Below are 21,545 nucleotides of genomic sequence, written 5' to 3'. Positions count from 1 at the left end.
TGATGGGAACTATCCTAAGTTATTGAGGGAGGCAAGAGAAGATATTGCGGGGGTCTTGACGAGGATCTTTGTTTCTTCTCTAGCATAGGCGAGGCCCCAGAGGACTGAAGAATGGCCAATGCTTTTCCTTTGTTCTAGAAGGGAAGTTGAGCGAGTCCATGGAACTATAGGCCGGTGGGCCTCATGTCAGTGATGGGGAAACTATTGGAAATAATTTCTTGAGATCGGATTTACGAAAGAATGGGCTAATTAGGGATAGCCAGCACGGTTTTGTACGTGGCAGGTAATATTATTTCGGCTGAGTTTTGAGTAAAATGTAGGATTCACAATGACTTTTTCATATGGATTTGGAACTGAGTTATTCATAGAAGACGGGGGGGGGGGGGGGGGGGTGGTTTGTGGTGGATGGTAGATATTCTGGGGGAGGTTTTTTACACAGAGTAGTGGAGGCCTGGAATACATTGCCTGCTGTGGTGGTAGAGGCAGATACAAAAGAGGCATATAAGAGGTTTTTACTTAGGCACATGGAAGTGCAGGGGATAGAAGGATAGGGATCATGTTGAGGAAGATGAGATCAGTTTAGCTAGTCACCATGTTCGGCACAAGCAGTGTGGTGCACAGGAGGTTTACCAAAATGTTGCCTAGATCAGAGGGTTTCAGCTACAGGGAGAGGTTGGATAGACGGGTGTTTTTTGCTGGAATTGTGGAGGTTAAGGGGAGCCTTGATAGAAATATATACAATTCTGAGAGTCATAGATAGGTTAGATAGTCACAACCATTTACCCAATGTGGAAATGTCCAACATTAGAGGGCATAGCTAAGATGAGAAGGGAAATGTTTAATGGAGATGTGCAGATTTTTACACAGATAGTAATGGGGGCCAGGGGTCATGGTGGAGGCAGACACGATGATGGCATTTAAGAGGCTTGTAGATAGGCATATGGAAGTGTAGAGAATATGTATTGTGCAGGAAAATGAGATCAGTTCAGCTTGGCATCATGTTCAGCACAAGCATTGAGGTCCTTTCATGTGCTGTATTGTATATGTGTATTAAAATCAAAATGTTTAAAAAGCACTTGGGCATGTATTTGAATTGAAAAAAAAATAGAGGCATATGGGCCGAATGCAATCAAATAGGATTAGCCTAGATGGGCATCACAGTTGGCATGGACAAGTTGGGCCAAATTGTCATTTTTTTTTAATGTTGTACAGATGTATGACCATGACTCTAGGTCTCAGATCTGCAAAAGTGCAATGCATCTTGAGAAGCATCCAAGTTTCCTGAATGATGCAAAATAACCTGGAAATAATTGTTATTGTGTTTTTCTCCTTGATAAACCTATTTTCATTACATTGTTCTGACACAAACAGTATTACATGAACTGCATTTATTTTATGAAATATTTTTAAACCTATCTGAACAAGCAGAAATTCTGAGGTGATTTATATATTAAAATTATGATGTTTGCTTATCGCGACCACCCTGCACTGACATCTAATGTTAAAATGTGTTTTTGGATTTGAATGTAACCTGGTTTTGCCCTTCACATCAGGCTGGCATGATCCGAACAGATCAAGGGGAGTTTTTTATCGAACCACTTGAAAAGGGAAAGCAAGCAGAGGAAGAGGAGAAAGGTCGCGTCCATGTGGTGTACCGCAGGTCAGCTGTCCAGGTCTCGCATCCTGAAGTCCTTGACGACTTTCATCCAACAGGTTTGTGTCCTGGTCTAACGCTCGGGATAGCATTTCCTCAACCTGTTGTTTATCTTCAAACAATTAGTTGACAGAAGATGAATTGCAGGAAACGTTCTTTCCTTATTCTACCAAGGGGAGTCGGTGGCTTGAGGTAGTTAAAAGTAACTAAAAGTAACTGCTAAAGGGTTACGTTTTTGAATGTTGGGAGTGTTGGATCTGACACCAATAAGATGGCAATGAATGGATTTTCCAATATATTTTCTACTTAATGTCCTGTTCCACTATACGACTTCATTCAAAGAGTTCTCCTGAGTTTGCCCTGATTCGAACTCAGAGATATACTGTAATGGCCGCTCCCGGGTACTCGGGGCTCTCGTGGACATTTTTCAACATGTTGAAAAATCTTCACTAGTCTTCCCGAGCTTATCGCATTTCCAGTGTACCTGCCGTTAGCGTTACGAGCCACAAAGAGACGTCCCCGAGCTCCGACGTACCCGCTACGTTCATTCTACGTGCTTACCACGAGTTTGTTTTTTTTTTAAACTCGGGAGAGCTCTTGAATGAACTCATACAGTGGGACAGGACCATAAGTTTCCGAATAGATACGCAGCAAAATAAATTCATTCTTTTATTCCTGCCATTTAAATTTCAGCTTTGAAGGCTGACTCTAGTATCTGTTAGCATGATAACCAGAACAAAGTTGATCAGCTCAAAGAGTGATGCACAACAAAGCCTTCATAAGATGCGTGTCAAAGCCATGAGGACACATGGGTTGGATAGGTGGGATTGGAATTAATGGGAGATGTTTTATTGACCAATTAACATTCCTGGGACGACTGTTCACACGATTGACATTCAATGGGTGAATGTCCAGAGGAAGGATTTTCATTAGCTCATGGACTGGGCTTTCTCAAATGTTACATTTCTTACAAAATTCTTAAGGGGTTGGACAGGCTAGATGCAGGAAGTTTGTTCCCGATGTTGGGGAAGTCCAGAGCAAGGGGTCACAGTTTAAGGATAAGGGGGAAATCTTTTAGGACCAAGATGAGAAAAACATTTTTCACACAGAGAGTGGTGAATCTCTGGAATTCTCTGCCACAGAAGGTAGTTGAGGCCAGCTAATTGGCTATATTTAAGAGGGAGTTAGATGTGGCCCTTGTGGCTAAAGGGATCAGGGGGTATGGAAAGAAGGCAGGTACAGGATACTGAGTTGGATGATCAGCCATGATCATATTGAATGGCGGTGCAGGCTCGAAGGGCCGAATGGCCTACTCCTGCACCTATTTTCTATGTTTCTATGTTTCTATTTATATACTGGGCATTTAGATATATGAAGTTTAAAGTTACTTAAAGTTTGCACAAGGGCAGTGCAGGTATTTGTGCCTGCAGACATTTCTGGTCTCAGAATATTTTTAGTTTGTTACATATAAGCTTTGAGATAAATAAAGTGTATTATCCTGGGCTTTAAAATGATCACATGAAGGGAAGCATTTTCAAGAAATCAGTTCTCTGTGAATGGAAGGCCTCAGAGGTCATTGGACTATTGTCAGCAGAGGTGCATGGTTAAATAGGAATTTGCATTCTGCCTATTTGTAGAACATTCCTTGGCAGTTACGATAAATTTGTTTAGCAGAAGACCAACATCTTTATGTAACCTTGCTTGTGATGTGCACTGCAAACAAGGGAGCTTGGGGGTTTGTTAGATGAGCCCTTCATTTGGACTCCATTATTGAATTCTAGTGAGCTTCATATTCTGCCACACTACCTTCTTTTGGCATTTAGAATCACCAAGTTGTATGTTTCTTGAATATGCTACCTTTTTCAAAGAACCAGAAAGGTTGATACTGGTTGCTTTCCATTAGCAAAGGATATTTAATGCGGAACACGTGACAAAAAGAGATAAAATACTGAAAATAAATGAAATCACAATAATATGATGAATGGTTTAGCAATAGAAAGAAAGAAGGAGGGATATGACAATGAGGGAAATCAGAAGGGCAAAGAGGGACTGAGATAGCTCTGACATATAGGGTAAGAGAGATTCCTAAGAGATTTTAGAAGTACATTAAGAGGAAAAGTGCAACTCGGGAGAGAATATTTACCCCTCAGGATTAATGGAGCCATGGGAACTGGAGAGTTTCAATGAAGCCATGAGAGACAAACCCCATGTACACTCATCTTCCAGATTAGCCTACCAAGTGGAACCTTGTCAAAGGCCTTTGGCTTTTGGATATAAATTTGGCTTGGTGGAAGGAATCAGAGGGTGGTTATTCAGATTGGAAGCCTGTAACCAGTGGTGTTCTGCAGGGTTCAGTGAGGGGCCCACTCTTGTTTGTCATCTACATTAATGATGTGGAAGACAATTTTTAAATGTGGTTTGCAGGTTTGTAAAGACATCAAAATTGCTGGTATACAATGAAGAGGGTTATCTAAGATTACAGTGGGATGTCGATCAACTGGGGAATGGGCAAAGAAAGGCAGATGGAATTTAACTCGGCCAAAGTGGAAGCTGTTGTACATTAAGTTAAACCAAGACAGTCCACACAGAGTGCTCTGGAGACTATTGTAGAACAAAGAAACCTAGGAGTACAGGTGAGTAGTTTCCTGAAAATGAAGACACTGATAGACAGGGTGGTGAAGAAGGCACTTGCCTTCATCAGAGAGGGCATTGAGTACAGAAGGTAAGATGTTATGTTACAACAGTATGTCATTGCTGAGACTACACTTGGAAGATTGTTCACAGTTCCAGTTATATATCTATAGGAAGGATGTCATTAAGCTGGAAAGGATACAGAAAAAGATTTATAACAATGTTACATTATTATAAGGAGTTATAAGGAGAGCCTGGATAGGCCAGGGCTGTATGTGGTTTAAGCTGACAGAGGAAGTTATAGAGATGGGTAAAATTATAATGTTTAATTGACATTTAGACAAATGTCTGGATAGAAAAGGTTTAGAAGGATATGGACCAAGCACAGGCAAATGAGACAACCTCAGATAGACAGTCTGAAGAAGTGTCCCAACCTGAAAAGTCACCTATCCATGTTGTCTAGAGATGCTGCCTGACCCACTGAATAACTCCAGCACTTGGTTTTCCAGATAGACAATTACAGGTTGGCGTGAGTGAGTTGTCCGAAGGACCATTTCTGTGCTATATAACTATGATTCTTTGACTCTGATAATTGACCGAACAAGAGTAACAATGCTAGATTATAGACATTTTCAGTAAATGAAAATTAAATGGTAATCAGAAATACAACAGGAAATCCTGGACAAAATGTGTAGTGCTGGAATTAAATGTGTAGTGTGCTGGAGTAAAATGTGTAGTGCTGGACAAAATGTGTAGCGCCTGTGGAAGAAGAACAGGGTTAGTGTTTCAGGTTGAAGACTCTTGATCAGCAAGTTTCAGTGCCATACAGCTGCTATTCAAAGAGCTACAAAAGTAGAAATAAAGGTGTAGATTAATTTAGCAATTACCTTAATGGAGGAAAGACAAACTGAAAGGGATCTGTTAAAGTAAGTCCGATTAACTTGAATAATGATAGGGGGATTATTACTTGTATCTGGTTTAATTGAATGACCAGAGGGGAAGTCATTTGGGAGATGAGGAGGTTGTTGGAAAAGAGATTGTTTTAACCACGGCATATCTTTAACATCGAGCAGGATAAATGAGGAGATGATTTTTTCTATTCTCTCTATCCAGGTCCCTGAGGCAGCTTCATTTTGTAAAGCAGTTTACTGATTTTAAAGTGATATTTCATAACAATATTATTAATCCTCCTCTCTGCTCTCCCTTAGGTTCTTCCTGCTCCCTCTTGGTCTGCCTCTTCCTCCCCGCTTTCCCTCGAGCTACCTTCTCATCCCCACTCTCCCTCATTTTTCCTCCGGCTCCTTATTTTTTCGTTGATTTCCTTCTCCTCCCTGCTCCCACTTGGTCTGCCCCCTGCTCCCTGCTCTCCTATGGGTGTCCTCCACCTCCCTGCTTCCCTTCGGCCCTCTTTCTCCTCCCTACTCTCCCTTGGGTATCTTCCACTTTCTTCCTCTCAGGATCCTGCCTTCTCCCTGCTCACCCTCAGGGTACCTCCTTCTTCCCACTGTCCTTCAGGCCGCCTCCCTCTCCCCCTCCCCCCCCCCGCTTTGCCTGCCTCCTTTGCTGAGCATCAGCCAATAGTTCTATCACAAGGCCCCCGGATGAACATCTCAGTTGCACATCAGTATGTCGCAGCAAAGTGTTTTGTAGTTGAGTTTCTGAGCTAACCTTTGCTCCATTCTCCCTGACATTGCCCATTACACTCTGCCTCATAGATCTTAATTTCCCACAGGGCTACCTGTGCATCTATCCCCTTCCTTTGACTATACATATGAATCCATTTTATAAAACACATTTAAACCAACAGTGCCCTATTGCTAGTGAATGTGTCAACAACATTAAATCTGAGCCAATAACATTGTGATTACCTCACTTATCTTAGAGCATTATTTCACTCTCGGTTATACAGCACATTTCAAAGGCTCATCACTAGGCCTTTGTTCCAAACTTATGCAGCAAAATAAATACTTTTGATGTATAATCACTGTTGACTTGTAGTGTGAAGAATACAAATATTACTTAGGATATAGTCAGAGAGTTATTACAATGCGGAAACAATCCCTTTAGTCTATGCTGCCAGTTTGTCATACTGGGCTAGTCCCATTTGCCTGCATTTGTCCCATAATCCTCTAAACCCTTCCTATCCATAAATCTGTCCAAATGCCTTTTAAAGGTTGCAGCCATATCCAATTCTATGGCTTTCTTTGGCAACTCATTCAAGATACAGACAGTCTCTGATGCTCATCTAGAGTAATCCCATTTGTCTGCATTAGGGCCATAATCCTCAACATATTTGTTATCCAAGTACCTGTCCCAAAGCCTTTTAAACATTGTAAATGTAACTGTCTCCACCAGCTCCTCTGGCAGCCCATTCCTCTGTGTGACAAACTTATCCTCCAGATCTCATTTAAATGTCTTCCCCCTCAATCTGTTCCTTTTAGTTCAAAACTCCCCTGCCCTAGGAAAAATATTTGACAATCTATCCCATCTATACCCTTCATAATTTTATAAACCTCGACAAGGTGAACCCTCAGCCTCTTAGTTCCAGTAAGAATAAACCCAATCTAACCATTTACTGCTTTATAACTACATCCCCTTGTTCCAGGCAACATAAAACAGAATGATAACCAGAACTGTATACAATACTCCAAGTAAGGCCAATGTTTTATACATGACTCCTCAACTCTTATACTCAAAGCCTCGGCTAGTGAAGGCAAACATGCAAAATGCCATCTTCACTACCCTTTTTACCCATGTCACCATTTTCAGGGAACTATGCACTTACACCCCAAGCATCCCTCTGTAAATCAGCACTCTTGAGGACACTGTAATTTACGGTATTCATCCTATCGGAATTTGACTTAGCACTGGCCTGGATTGAACTCCATCTGCCACCACTCTGCCTAGCTTTCCAGTTGATCCATGTCCCCCTGTATCCTTAGATAACCTTCTTCTTCACTATGTACAACTCCAAGCATTTTTGAGTTGTATGTATTCATGCCACCTACAAATTCATCCAAGTCTTTCATATATATATTACAAATGTTAAATGTCCCAGTGCTAATTCCTTGTGGTACACCACTTGTTACAGATTTCCAGTTAGGGAAACACACCCACCACAATCCTCTGCCTCCAAACACCAAGCCAACTTTGGATCGAGTTTACCAGTACATATTCAATCCCTTGTGCTTTAACTGTTTGGACTAGCTATCATGCAGAGCCTTGTCAAAAGCCTTACTCAAGTCAATGTAAACAGTGTCCAGGGTTCTGGATTCATTAATTTTCTTAGTTGCAATCAAATCTCAGTCAAGTCTGTAAGACATGAACGTCCCTGCACACAACTACGCTGACCCTGCCTATCCAAGTTCACATAAAGCCTGTCCCTCAGAATCATGTCCAACGCTTCCATAATACTGATGTATTCCCTTCTACCACAAATATTTGGCCTGACCCTATCCCTTTAATAACCCTTTTAGGTGTAGTAACGCAATAGGAAAAGCGGTCCAACAGTGGTTTCAATGAGAATTACAAGAGTATTTAAAGATAGTATGAGATCACAGGAAAAGGCTCATAATTTTGCCAAAAATAACAGTAAGTCTGAGGAGTTTACAGATGTTAGTATCAGGGAAAATGCTGAAGACTATTATTAAGGAAGTGGTAACAGTGTTCTCAGAATAAAATAATAGGTATGGCGGAGTCGATGTGGATTTGTGAAAAGAAAATCATATTTGACAAGATTATTGGAATTTCTTTGAGTTGGTAACCACAGAATAGAGAACAATTCTAATCGAGTTGAGGACTGTAGGGATTATTAAATTAAATTCTAAAATGAGAGCACTGATATTAGGTGGTATAAAACAGGTATATGGTCTGTGGGGTGCTACAGGGATTGATGCTTGGATTCCAGCAATTCAGGAAGTATATCAACAAATTGGATAAGGGGCCAAGTAAAGTTTGACATCTAAATGTGCAGGGACTGTCCGTTTAGAACAGAGATTCCAAAAATGATTTTACTGACAAGATGGTGAAGCTTTGCAACAGGTGAGTAATGGTAGATCAACAAACTGCGTCAGTCAGGGAAGCTTTGGACAGAGTGACCCAGGATATAGAGTCATATAGCATGGAAATGTGTCCTTTGGCCCAACTTATCTGTGTTGCCCAAGATGACCCATCCGAGCTAGTCCTGTTTGGCCACAACTGGCTCATATCCCTCTGTATCTTTCCTATCCTTGCACTTGTCCAATTGTGTTTTAAATATCATTAATATAACTGCTTCATCTGGCAGCTCATTCCATTGGAGGAGTTGCCCCTAAAGTTCCTGTTAAATTATTTCTCTCTCACCATAAACTTATGGCCTCTACTTCTTAATGTCCCTACCCTGGAGAAAGACTCAGTGCATTTACCCTTTCAATTGCCCTCATGATTTTACACACCTCTATAAGGTTGCACCGCAGCTTCCTGCATTCCAAGGAATAAAGCCCTAGCTTGCCCAACCTCTTCCCACAGGTCAGGCCCTCAAGTCCTGGCAACACCCTTGTAAATTTCCTCTGCACTCTTTTCAGCTTAATAGCTATAGGAGGGTGACCAAAATTGAACATGGCACTCCAAGTGCTGCCTCACCAATGTCCTGTACAACTTTTATCATAATGTCCCTTCTGTACTCAATTCCCCTGACTGACGACAGCAATGTGCCAAAAGCCGCCTTCATCACCCTAAAATCCCCTACTACACCAACCTTATTTGATCTGCAGCTGTCTGCAATCTCCCGGCACATTTGTTGCAGTGTTTAATAGCCTGATGGTTGTAGGGAAGAAGCTGCTCCTGAACCTGGATGTTACAGTTTTCAAACCTCTATCTATACCTTCTTCTGAATGGCAGGAGTGTAATGGGAGTGTGGCCAGGGTGGTGTGGTTCTCTGATGATGCTGGCAGGTTTTTTAAAGGCATGGACTCCAATAGATCCTTTTTATGATGGAGAGGTCAGTACCAGTGATGCCTCATAACAGACTTATCATCAAAGTTAGTGTTGTAGCTTAAAAGAGAGAATGGATATCAGGGATACCAAATTGGTTAGATAAGAGACGACAGATTGTGGTGAGTGGAGGTTTTTGGAAAGAAGGAAAATGAAGAGTTGCCCACAGGGCTATTATTATTGTTGATCTACATTAATAACCTAGATTTAACAATGTATAAATTAATATGAAACTAATTTTGTAAACTCCAAACAAGATGGTGATAAATTGTAGCACAAGAAATATATGGCAGTGAGCAACAAATGAAGCTAATTCAGGAGACATATCTGATGGGAATAATGAAGAAAGGTAATATGGAATAAAGAATCCTGTTCTAACAGAGGTGCAGGATAAGAAGGACCTGAGTTATTTGTACATAAATCATTGAAAGCGACAGCTCTGATTAAGAACATAGTTAATCAGGCATTCACAATTCTGGTCTTCTTCCGTTGAGGCATAGAATAGTCGGAAAGTTATGCAGAGCACGGTTCTAGCCTTATCTAAAATATTGTGTTCAATTCTGGTCTCCATATTACAGGATGGATGTGAAGGAATTTGAGAGGGTCCAGTTGACTTGTAAATTAGCTTCAGAGCAGCTAAATCCTGTTGGAGATGCGGGTCAATTTAGCACAAAGGAAAATTATTGCAGTATAACACTGTGCTTTGTATCGTATCCCCTTCTAACTGGGTAGGTCCAAAGGCATGGCATCACTGGGAGAAATGGAAAGATACAATTACAGGCCACAAAATGAGATGCTAGTGCACTAAGCTCACGGATGCTATGTGGTACTCTTCATTATCACCTGCTGGATGTCTGCAAACTAACTATTGTGATGACTCTTTCCCAAATTCTTCCAGCAGGAAGGGTAAACAGTAAATAGGATGGCACAGTGATGCAGCTGGTGGAGCCAATATCTCACAGCACCATAAACCCCGGTACAATCCAGACCATGGAGTGGTCAGTGTAAATTTTCTATGTTCTCCCTGTAACCATGTGGGTTTCTTCTGGGTGCTCCAGTTTTCAATTGCGTCCTAAAGATATTCGAGTTGTTAGGATAAGTGGCCGCTGTATGTTGCCTCTAGTGTGTAGGTGTTTGTAAAATTTGGGGGAGCCAAATGGAATGCAGTGAGAATAAAAAATGGAATTCATGTAGGATCAGTGTTAATGGGTGGATGAGGGTTGACAGGAACAAGGTGGACGAAGGGCCTGTTTCTGTGCGGTATCTCTCTATGACTGTGTGTCTTTGAGGGGAGCAGATGAAGAACAAAAACAGACTTTAGAAGGACCGCATGAAGCACAAAACTATCCATACAACCATTCCCATCAATTTTCATTTGCCCAAATGTGACGGAGATCTGTGAATTTTGCGCAGGACTCATTAGTTGTCTCAGAACCCACAAAACTGGAGTGGAAGCAAGTCATTGGTATTCCTGAGGGATTGGCTAAGAAGTCAGAGGAGGCATAGGAAGTCAACAGCTAAACCTGCTTCAGCTGCAGATTGAAAGGTAAACATTGGCCAGGAAACAGAAGCATTAGCCAAGATAAAATGCTGAAATCTCTGGAGTCGTACTTGAACTCACAGCCTTTCCATTTAGACAAGAGTGCTCTTAATTACTTTTCCAAATATTTTTAGTGAATCATGATGAGCAAGGGTTATTTATTTACTTTTCCTTTGCAACTGTTTTGGTTTGTGCAATAAATGAGGCTATTATGCAGAGAAGTAGATGCCTCGATCACAAATTAAAAATGGACCTATTATTTAATGTTTTGCACACCCAGCCCATGGGTTAATTAAAACAAACCTGTTGCTTTGACATCTGATATGCAGAATTAGTAAGGAAGGTGCATTGGTTTACTTTGTCTTCAAGTGAAGTGGAAGTAATGAAAGCTGGAGCATGTTGACTTTGAAAGACCACCCACATCTTCATCTGCTTGTCTGTTCTAATTGCATGTGCACTTTAAACCTCTCCAATTACAGTTTTTTTGTGTTGGTTCTTTGTCCCTCTATTAGATTTCCAGCAATCATATGATCTGTACCAAGGAACTCTGTAGAGTACCATGTGTGTCACAAACCTGATTGCAAAATATTGGTGGAAACATTAAGTAAAAATCCTCTTGGTATGTGCCCATTCTTTCTGAAAACTCTGTGACTTGAAGGAATGATTTCCTTACCCACAGGAATTGTGCAAGAAAAAATAATACTGTCCAGAAACTACAGAAGTATTTTATTTTTGGGCCTAATGCCAATAAACAAATACAGAGAAGCTAGCAATATTTGTGCATAGTTGCTGAAGAAAGTAACTTCTGTATTGATTATGTAGATTAACAGTAGGAGGGCTCTACTGAAAGGATTTGAAAATAGACGAGATATTGTAACATTTTAACACATTTTGAATAAGATATTGCTTTCATTCGTCTTGAAGTTACAAGGTACATCTGAAGAAACAGGGAGTATTCAAGAAATTATTAAGAAGAGACGCTGTAAATCTTACTAGTGGCCTTAGTTTGCATGGTGCAAGTGCTGTTTCTCAATCAAACCTGTGGGATGTCGTTAAGGCCAGTTTGTGGGAGTTGGGAATAAAAGCAAGATCCTGCAGCGCAAGCGAACAACGCTTGATACAAATTTGAATTCACAAAGAGGTGAGAGGATAGAGGAGTACAAAGATGCTCTTCAAACGGATATTGGTGGGAGTGCAGGGCTCGAAATTAACGGTTGCCCGGGTGCCACAGACAACTCAAAGCGCCGCCGGGCAACCTAAACACCGAGCCATTTTGCCCGGCTTGGCAACCAGATACTGGTTTGTACCGAAGATAGACACAAAAAACTGGAATAACTCCGCGGGTCAGGCAGCATCTCTGGAGAAAAGGAACGCAACGTTTTGTGTCGGCGGTGACGGCTGTATTGCGTGGGAAAGATACTAGATGCAGGGTGAGGAAGGGTCGCAGCGAATGACGGCCCCCGAACAGCGGCAGCAGCGGCCCCAACTCCTCCCCCTCCTGCCCCCCGCCAGCCCTGATAAGGCTTGCAAACCCGCTGACGGCGCTTTAAAAAAAAAAAACCCTCCCGCACGCCGAGGCCGGGAGGAGGGAGGTAGGGGGAGGCCTCGACGTGCAGGATGGTTTTTTAAAAGTGGTTTTCGCCGTTAATGGGATTGCTGTAGCGGCCGCTGCTGCTGCTGTACGGGACCCGTCATTCGCTTCGACACTTCTGAAGCAGCTGCACCATAGATCCTATAGCTGTAGGATCTTTGAGCTGCACCGCTCGGCCCCGCACCTTGCTGTTGGCTGGCGGAGGAGGGAGGCGGTGGCGAGGAGTTCCCAACGGCCAAGTTGTCGAGGAGCGCTGACCCTCCTTCCTCCCCACCTCGCCCCCCTTTTCTCTCTTTCTCTCTTTCTTTCTCTCTCTCTTTCTCTCTCTCTTTCTCTCTTTCTCTCTCTCTTTCTCTCCCTCTCTCCTCCTCTCCTCCTCTCCCTCTCTCCTCCTCTCCCTCTCCTTCCCTCTCTCTGTGTCTCTCCTCCCCTCCTCTCCCTCTCTCCTCCTCTCCTCCTCTCCTCCTCTCCCTCTCTCCTCCTCTCCCTCCCCTCCTCTCCCCCTCTCCCCCTCTCCCCTCTCCCCCTCTCCCCCTCTCCCCTCTCCCCCTCTCCCTCCCTCCCCCCCTCTCTCTCCCCCCTCTCTCCCCCCTTCCCCCCTCATTGACTATGTTTGATAACGGAATGCAATCAAATGTGTTTTAATTCCCAATGTTAATATTTGTTTTAATCCATAAAGGTGGATTCATTATATTGTGAACACGTGAAACATTAAAACCACAGTGTTCGATTGTCACTGCTACCGTTGACACGTTATTACAGAATTCATTTTAACGGCAAATCAAACTCTTAATATGGAGTATCAGTACTGTTATTTAATGAGCAACATTCACAACTATACGTACGCATATATGTTACCATGGTCCAGGATTTATTGACACAGGTTGATCATACGCTGAATAATCCAACCACATTTTTGTTTGGAAGTGGAAAGAACTAATAGAAATTGCATTAATTGCAATGTGTAAAATGAGTTGAGATACTGTCTTATAATTTCGCTGCATGTCATTGTGGGATATATCATGTCTTGATTGGTGAATGTTTAGTTTGTGACTTTATTTGAAGCAGAAATAATATGTGAATGCTTCATTGAGTATAATTCCGACTGGTAACTACGCACTTCGGCCGAGCACATTATCGCACGCGTCATGCAAGCCGTCTTAAATGACCACCTAAACTGTCATTTGGCAACCTAAAAAGCTGCCAAGGTTGCCCGGCTGGCAACAGGGAAAAAAAGTTAAGCGAGAGCCCTGGAGTGTGGTTGCCCTGTTGGTGAGGGATGAAATTCAGTCTCTTGCAAGGGGTGACATTGAAACAGGAGATGTGGAGTCAGTATGGATAGAACTAAGGAATTGTAAGGGTAAAATGACCCTAATGGGACTAATCTACAGGCCCCCAAACAGTTGCCTGGACATAGGGCGCAAGTTGAATCAGGAGTTAAAATTGGCATGTAGCAAAAGTAATGCTGTGGTTGTTATGGGAGATTTCAACATGCAGGTAGACTGGGAAAATCAGGTTGGTACTGGACCCCAAGAAAGGGACTTTGTAGAGTGCCTTTGTGATGGATTCTTAGAACAGCTTGTATTGGAGCCTACCAGGGAGAAGGCAATTCTGGATTTAGTGTAATGTAATGAACCGGATTTGATAAAGGACGTCGAGGTTAATGAGCCATTAGGAGGCAGTGACCATAACATGGTCAGGTTTAATGTACAATTGGAGATCGGAGGTGTCAGTGTTGCAGTTGAATATAGGGGACTATGGGGCCACGAGGGAGGAGCTGACCAAAGTTGACTGGAAAGATACACGAGCAGGGATGACAGTGGACCAAAAATGGCAGGTATTTCTAGGAATAATACAGAAGGTGCAGGATCAGTTCATTCCTAGGAGGAAGAAAGATTCCAAGGGGAGAAAGGGACGACCATGGCTGACAAGGGACGTCAGAGACAGTATAAAAATTAAAGCGAGGAAGTACAACGTAGCAAAGATGAGCGGGAAGCAAGAGGATTGGGTAATGTTTAAAGAACAACAGAAAATAACCAAAAAGACAATATGAGAAGAAATGATGAGGTACGAAGATAAGCTAGCCAAGAATATAAAGCAGGATAGTAACAGCTTGTTTAGGTATGTGAAGAGGAAAAAATTAGTTAAGACCAAAGTTGGACCCTTGGAGAACGAAAAAGGTGAATTTATTATGGGGAACAAGGAAATGGCTGATGAGTTGAACAGGTACTTTGGATCTGTCTTCACTAAGGAGGACACAAACAATCTTCCTGATATAGTAGTGGCCAGAGGATCTGGGGTGACGGAGGAATTAAAGGAAATCCACATTAGGCAGGAAATGGTGTTGGATAGACTGATGGGACTGAAGGCTGTTAAATCCCCGGGGCCTGATGGTCCGCATCCCAGGGTACTTAAGGAAGTGGCTCTAGAAATCGTGGATGCATTGGTGATAATTTTCCAATGTTCTTTAGACTCAGGATCAGTTCTTGTGGATTGGAGGGTAGCTAATGTTATCCCACTTTTTAAGAAAGGCAGGAGTGAGAAAACAGGGAATTTTAGACGAGTTAGCCTGACATCGGTGGTGGGGAAGATGCTGGAGTTAATTATAAAAGATGAGATCGCCGAACATTTGGATAGCAGTAACAGGATCGGTCCGAGTCAGCATCGATTTACGAAGGGGAAATCATGCTTGACTAATCTTCTGGAATTTTTTGAAGATGTGGTTGGCAGACAGGAAATAAAGAGTAGGGATTAACGGGTCCTTTTCCAAATGGCAGGCAGTGACTAGTGGTGTACCGCAAGGCTCGGTGCTGGGACTGTAGCTATTTACAATATACATCAATGATTTGGATGAAGGGATTCAAATTAACATTAGCAAATTTGCAGATGACACAAAGCTGGGTGGCAGTGTGAACTGTGAGGAGGATGTTATGAGAATGCAGGGTGACTTGGACAGGTTGGGGGAGTGGGCAGATGCATGGCAGATGAAGTTTAATGCGGATAAATGTGAGGTTATCCACTTGGAAAAGGGGAAGTACAAGGGGATCTGGGGGTCCTTGTATATCAGTATGTAAGTAAGCATGCAGGTACAGCAGGCAGTGAAGAAAGCAAACGGCATGTTGGCCTTTATAACACGAGGAATCGAATATAGGAGCAAAGAGGTCCTTCTGCAGGAAACGACAACGGAGACCCGACTGGGAAAAGGTCGGTTCCCCTGTGCAGGGAAGAGATTTAAAAGTTTCCCCCGCCCCCCACAAATACACAGCTAAAAACAATAATAAAACCACAGCAAACGGGACAAACATTTTCTCTCAGCATATGACAGTCCCGCCATCCCCGGAATTAACCCTGTAAACCTACGCTGCACTCCCTCATATGCAAGAATGTCCTTCCTCAAATTAGGGGACCAAAACTGCACACAATACTGCAGGTGTAGTCTCACTAGGGCTCAGTACAACTGCAGAAGGACCTGGAAAAAATGGCCGGTTTTCAGAGTTTTTCGGTTTCCGGAACTCCGGATAAAAGGTTGTGCACCTGTACAACTAATGGTAGACTCATCCAGAAAATTAAGACACAAGTGGTCCATGGAGTTTTGGCAGAATAGATTAAAAAATGACGTCTATAGAAGGGAGCAGTGGAAGGGGGTTATTCTGACTGGAGGCCTGTAACCACGAGGATCTGAACTGGAAACTTTGTTGTCTGTGATAGCGGAGAAATAGGCCCTTCGGCCCCATTTATCCAGGGAGGCCAAGATGCCCCATTTATGTTAGTCCCACCTGCCCATGTTAGGCCCATATCCCTCTAAACCTTTCCTATTCATGTACCAGATTAAATGTTGTCATAGTACCCGCCTCAACTATCTTCAATGGCAGTTTGTTCCACATATCCACTAACCTCTGTGTGATGAAGCTATGCCTCAGGTTCCTATTAAATCTTAACCTCTCAGCTCAAACCTATGTCCCCTGGTTCTTGATTCTCCTACTCTGGGTAAAAGATTGTGCATTTACCCAATCTTTTCCAATGATGAATGATTTGGACAAAACTGTAGGTGGGCTGATAGATACATTTGCAGATGACACGAATATTGGCAGAGTTATGGATAGTAAGGAAGGAAACTGTAGGTTATAGAGCGGTTTGAAATTTGGGCGGAGAAATGGAAAATGGAGTTTAATCTGGGCAAGTATGAGGCTTTGCAGCTGTGAGGTCAAATGTAAGAGGCACAGAGTCGGGAAAGTCTACAGTAGACGGTCGGGTGCTTGGGAGCGTTGTTGTACAGTGGGATCATGGTATGCAAATCCATAAGTCCCTGAGAGTGGCAACACATATCATGGAGTGTAGTAAATGGTGGTAAAGAAGGCATATGGCAGGGTTGCCATCAACATCAGGGCATTGTGTATAAAAGTCAGGAGTCATGTTCCTGCTTTCCAAAACTTTGGTTAAGGTGCATTTGGAGCATTGTGTGCAGTTCTGGTTGAAGCATTATTGCAAGGATGTGGAGTGGAGAAACGTCATCTAACCATGTTCTCTAGAGATGCTGCTTGACCCGCTGAGTTACTCCAGCACTTTGTGTCTTTATTTGTAAGCCAGCATTGCAGTTTTTACGTTGAGTTAAAATCGTTAGCTACCAAGAGCTCCAGCAAATCCTGGTAAGTGTTTGGCAAAACAGTGGCCTGGTTTACGCTTGGTTTCACCGATTCTGCCTGAGCCGCTGCGTTCCTCCAGTAGTTTGGTTTTGGCTATATGGAGAGGTTGGAGAGTCAGAGGCTGAGAATACGACCTGAAAGAAGTTTGTAAAATTATGAGAGGCATAATTAGGATAGATGGAGTTTACTCTGGATGCAAATATGAACGACTAGAGGGCAGAGGATTAAAGTGGGAGCCGTTATCTTTAACGGAGATTTGCCAGGTAAGCTTTTAACACAGAGAATGGTAGGTACCTGGAACATGCTGTCATGTAGTGTTGGTGGAAGCAGATATAATTACAACATTCAAGGGCCATTTAGACAGACAAATGAACACGTAGGGATATACAGTACATCATGTGTATGCAGATGGCATTCATTTAAATTGGCATCATGTTCGGCATAAACATGGTGGCTGAAGGATCTGTTCCTATGCTGCACTGTTCTATGTCAGTCATAAGTGTCAAAAATCTCCATTTCCAACAAATTATTTGTTCAGAACTTGTAACTAGCAAAACAGCAAATACATGTGATAAAAGCAGAATGATTTCTGCAGCAAAGTAACGGTGAATGAAAGATAATTATGGAATGCAAACTGTGTCGGCAAGATCCATCTTAATCGCTTACTTGCTGGCATGATTGGTAAGGCCATCAAAAAGGCCAAAAGGGACTTCTGCTCCAAACTGGAGGACGAGACAGATGTTCGGCAGCTGTGGCAGGGTCTGAATGCAATCACCTCCTACAAGGCAAAACCAGGAGGCAGCTCGAATGTCGGTGTAACATCACTCCCTGACGAGCTCAATGCGTTTTACGCACGCTTTGACAGGGAGAATACTGATGTGCCTTCCCAATCCCCCATTCGCTGTGATGGCATTTCAGTCTCAGTCACAGAGGCCGATGTCAGGAAATCCTTCAGAGGGGTGAACCCCGAAAAGCACCTGGACCTGATGGTATACCCAGTCGTGTTCTAAAAACCTGTGCGGACCAACTGGCGGGAGTTTTTACGGACATTTTCAACCTCTCACTTCTGAGGTCTGAGGTCGGACAAAACCTAGCTCGGACAAAACTGATTATTAACAACCACTTTCTGTTATTTGCACTTTACCAGTTTATTTATTCATGTGTGTATATATTTATATCATGGTATATGGACACATTTATCTGTTTTGTAGTAAATGCCTACTATTTTCTGTGTGCTTAAGCAAATCAAGAATTTCATTGTCCTATACAGGGACACATGACAATAAACTCACTTGAACTTGATTGATGGGGAAAATCAAACGCAATCTACTGTTCTCTCCAGGCCAACCACTTTCTTCTCAATGCCTGTTTACTGATACGGCCAGCTTTGCATTCCTACAGATAAGATTCCAATTCTTCAACTTCTCCACCAGTTTCACGACCTTTATTTTTTTCCAAATTCTTAAAATTCAGAAAAGCAACTGGTTTACTATTGTGCAACAACTTATGAACTTGAGGAAATCAGTATGGATTACACAACAACTGAAAATGCCAGGAGTGAAGACTTTCAGCTGTTGTGAGGACTGGTAATGAAAGGGAGTAGGAATCATGCACTCAATTTGTGTCCAAATTCCCTTCGAGCCAGAGATGTACAGCACAGAAATGGGTCCTTCGACTAAACACAGCCATGCTGCCCTATTCTTTTTTTAAATTTATTATTATAATTTTTTCATTTAAACAGGCACAGTGCATATTGATGAACATTTACATGTAAATATGCAAGATTATAGTCAATAGCCAATTTCCATCTTTAGCCCCTTTGGCGGCAAAAAGAAACAATTATACAAGACACACAACCAACTCAATTCACACAGACATCCACCACAGTGAGTCTCCTCCTCACTGTGATGGAAGGGAAAGTCTTGTCTCTCCCCTGCTCTCCTTCCTCTCCTGATGTTAAAGTCCCCGGCGGGTGATGCTAGGTCCTGCGGCCGCTAAGGCCGCGCCGACGATGTAAGGCCCTGCTCCGGGTCTTAATGTTGGAGCCCCGGCGAGCGAAGGTAAGTCCCGCAGTCGTTAAAGCCACGCCGGGCGATGTCAGGCCCTGCTACGGGTCTTGATGTTGGAGCCCCCGGAGGGCGATGGCAAGTCCCGCGGCCGTTAAAGCCGCGCCGGGTGATGTTAGGCCCCGCTCCGGGTCATTTTCAACCCCGCAACTCGAGCGGGAGAAGCTGCCGCCGCGGGATCTCCGGAAAGCAGTCTCCCACCACTGACCTGCGAGCTCCCGATGTCACCGTCCCCAGACCTGCAGCTGGAGCCTCCGAAGCCCCGAAGTCTGGTCACAGCCGTGCGTCATCACAGCTCTCCACGCTCCGAGGCCGGCCAGTCCCACTATGGTAAGTCCGGAAGCTCCGCGACTGGAGCCTCCAGGTCGTTCCGGCTGGAGGCCACTCCACGGTGCTAGGCCCCAACGACAACGGAGACCCGACTGGGAAAAGGTCGGTTCCCCTGTGCAGGGAAGAGATTTAAAAGTTTCCCCCGCCCCCCACATATACACAGCTAAAAACAATAATAAAACCACAGCAAACGGGACAAACATTTTTAAAAAGGACAGACGAGCTGCAGGGGCCGCGCCATTACAGCGCCGCCATTTCCTTGATTTTGCCTGTCAACACTAAAGGGCCTGTCCCACTTGGGCGTTATTTGCGCGTCATTTACGTATGGCATGCATTGCGCGCGCATGGCGTGTGGTGGCGTAGGCAGTGACATGTGGTAACGAGCAGAGCCCCAGGATTTTGGGATTCTCAAAATCCTCGCGCGCCACCTGCGTGACGTGCAAATGACGCCCAAGTGGAACAGGCCCTTAATGCTATTTGACTGCATTAGGCCTCTATACTTTTATACTTTTATTGCATCTGATTCTATTACCTCTTCTGGCATCGCATTCCAGATATCAAACACTCTGTGTAAAAATAAATTCCCTCAGATCCCCTTTAAACCATAATTTCACCTTAAACTGTGCCCTCTGGTTTTTCATACCTTTACATTGGGAAAGTGATTCTGATCCCTATATGTGCCTCTTATAATTTCATATATATCCAGTAGGTTATCCCAAGGCTTCCATCACGGTAAGGAAAACCAACCGAGCCCATCCAACCTCTCTCCAGAACTAAAGTAGAGAACATTGAGGTGAATCTAGTCTGCACTTTCTGTAGCACAACCACATACCTCCGTGGTGACCAGAATTGCGCACAAGACCCCAATTATGGTTTATCCAGTGTTATCCAGAGTTGCAACATAACCTCCCATTTTTTATATTCTATGCCTCCGCCTAACACTATTTTATATCACAAAATTCATCTTGTCACATTTGCTGGGATTAAATTATGCCACCAATCTGTCCAACTTTCCTTCTGACCAATATCCTGCAATAGCCTTAAGTAATCTTCCTCGGTATCCATAACATCGCCAACTTTTGTGCCATTTGCAAGCTTACTAACCGTACCACTTGCATCAAAGAATGTAATGTAAACAAGGTTCCCAGCAATGATCCTGGAGGTACACCGCAAGTCATAGACTTCAAACCTGAAAAGCATCCTTCCAACATCTCCAATTAGCTAGCTCTCCTTCGATCTCTTGTGCCTTAACATTCAGGACATATTACATAGAACAGTACAACACAGGAATGGGCCCTTCAGCCCGCAATGTTTGTGCTGAACCTGATGCTAAATTAAACTGGAATGATCTGCCTGTACATGAATCATATCCCTCTATTCCCTGCACTTCCATGTGCCTATCTAAGGGTCTACCATACAGGACTCCTTGTCAAATTCCCAACTTAAGTCCATATCAACAATGTTTACCACCTTTGTCTTCATCAGTCTTCTTCCTTTCCCAATGTATATAAATTCCATCCCATATTTGTTTCCAATAATTTCCCTACCATTGGCATTAAGCTCACTGGCCTGTAGATACCTGGCCTATCCTTGCTGTCCCTCTCAAATAAAGGAACAACATTGTTCACCCCAAGCATGGGTGGAGATCCTGGAGGGGATGGGCGGGGGACAGTGGGCACCACCCCCTCCCATGTTTTGAGAGGTGGGGGACAATTTGTAATCCGGATTTTGAAATTTGGTGAAAAAAAATCTATTAAAATCTCCGCTTTCCGCGAGACAGTGGGGGTGTCACTGTTAAGCGCTTGTTAAATGTCTCCATTAACATCGTATTAACACGATGCGTCACCAATTGTGTTTTGACCTTCAAGTATTGCTGAAAGTATTCATGGAGAATTTCGTAAACCTGTCTGATGCGGGTACAATTACCATTTGAACTAATTGGATGTATTGGTGGATGGGAAAGATTTAAACGGGTATCGGAGTTAAACGGGTCAGGTCATGAGGCTCCGGTGGAGCGAGTTTCCTGGCTGGCTTGCAGGTAAGTCCCTCATTCAGTTCACTCGCATTATTTAGTATGTTTTTATTTTTTATTTTTATTTATTTATTTACTCTCTCTCTC

General features: G+C 43.2%; 1 protein-coding gene across 1 annotated transcript in view; it reads left to right on the top strand.

Annotated features, from left to right (window-relative positions):
• The window catches only part of adamts3 (ADAM metallopeptidase with thrombospondin type 1 motif 3), a 268,172-nt gene that overhangs the window by 36,151 nt on the left and 210,476 nt on the right, over positions 1–21,545 (top strand). Inside the window, exon 4 of the mRNA XM_033017939.1 lies at positions 1,554–1,713. Within this exon, the coding sequence (XP_032873830.1) occupies positions 1,554–1,713 (160 nt within the window). The remainder of the gene's footprint in view (positions 1–1,553; positions 1,714–21,545) is intronic.

Source organism: Amblyraja radiata, chromosome 3 (genome assembly GCF_010909765.2).
Source record: "Amblyraja radiata isolate CabotCenter1 chromosome 3, sAmbRad1.1.pri, whole genome shotgun sequence".
NCBI classification, from domain to species: Eukaryota; Metazoa; Chordata; class Chondrichthyes; order Rajiformes; family Rajidae; genus Amblyraja; species Amblyraja radiata.
The sequence above is the reverse complement of the archived record's forward strand: the minus strand, read 5'-3'. Positions and strand labels throughout refer to the sequence as shown.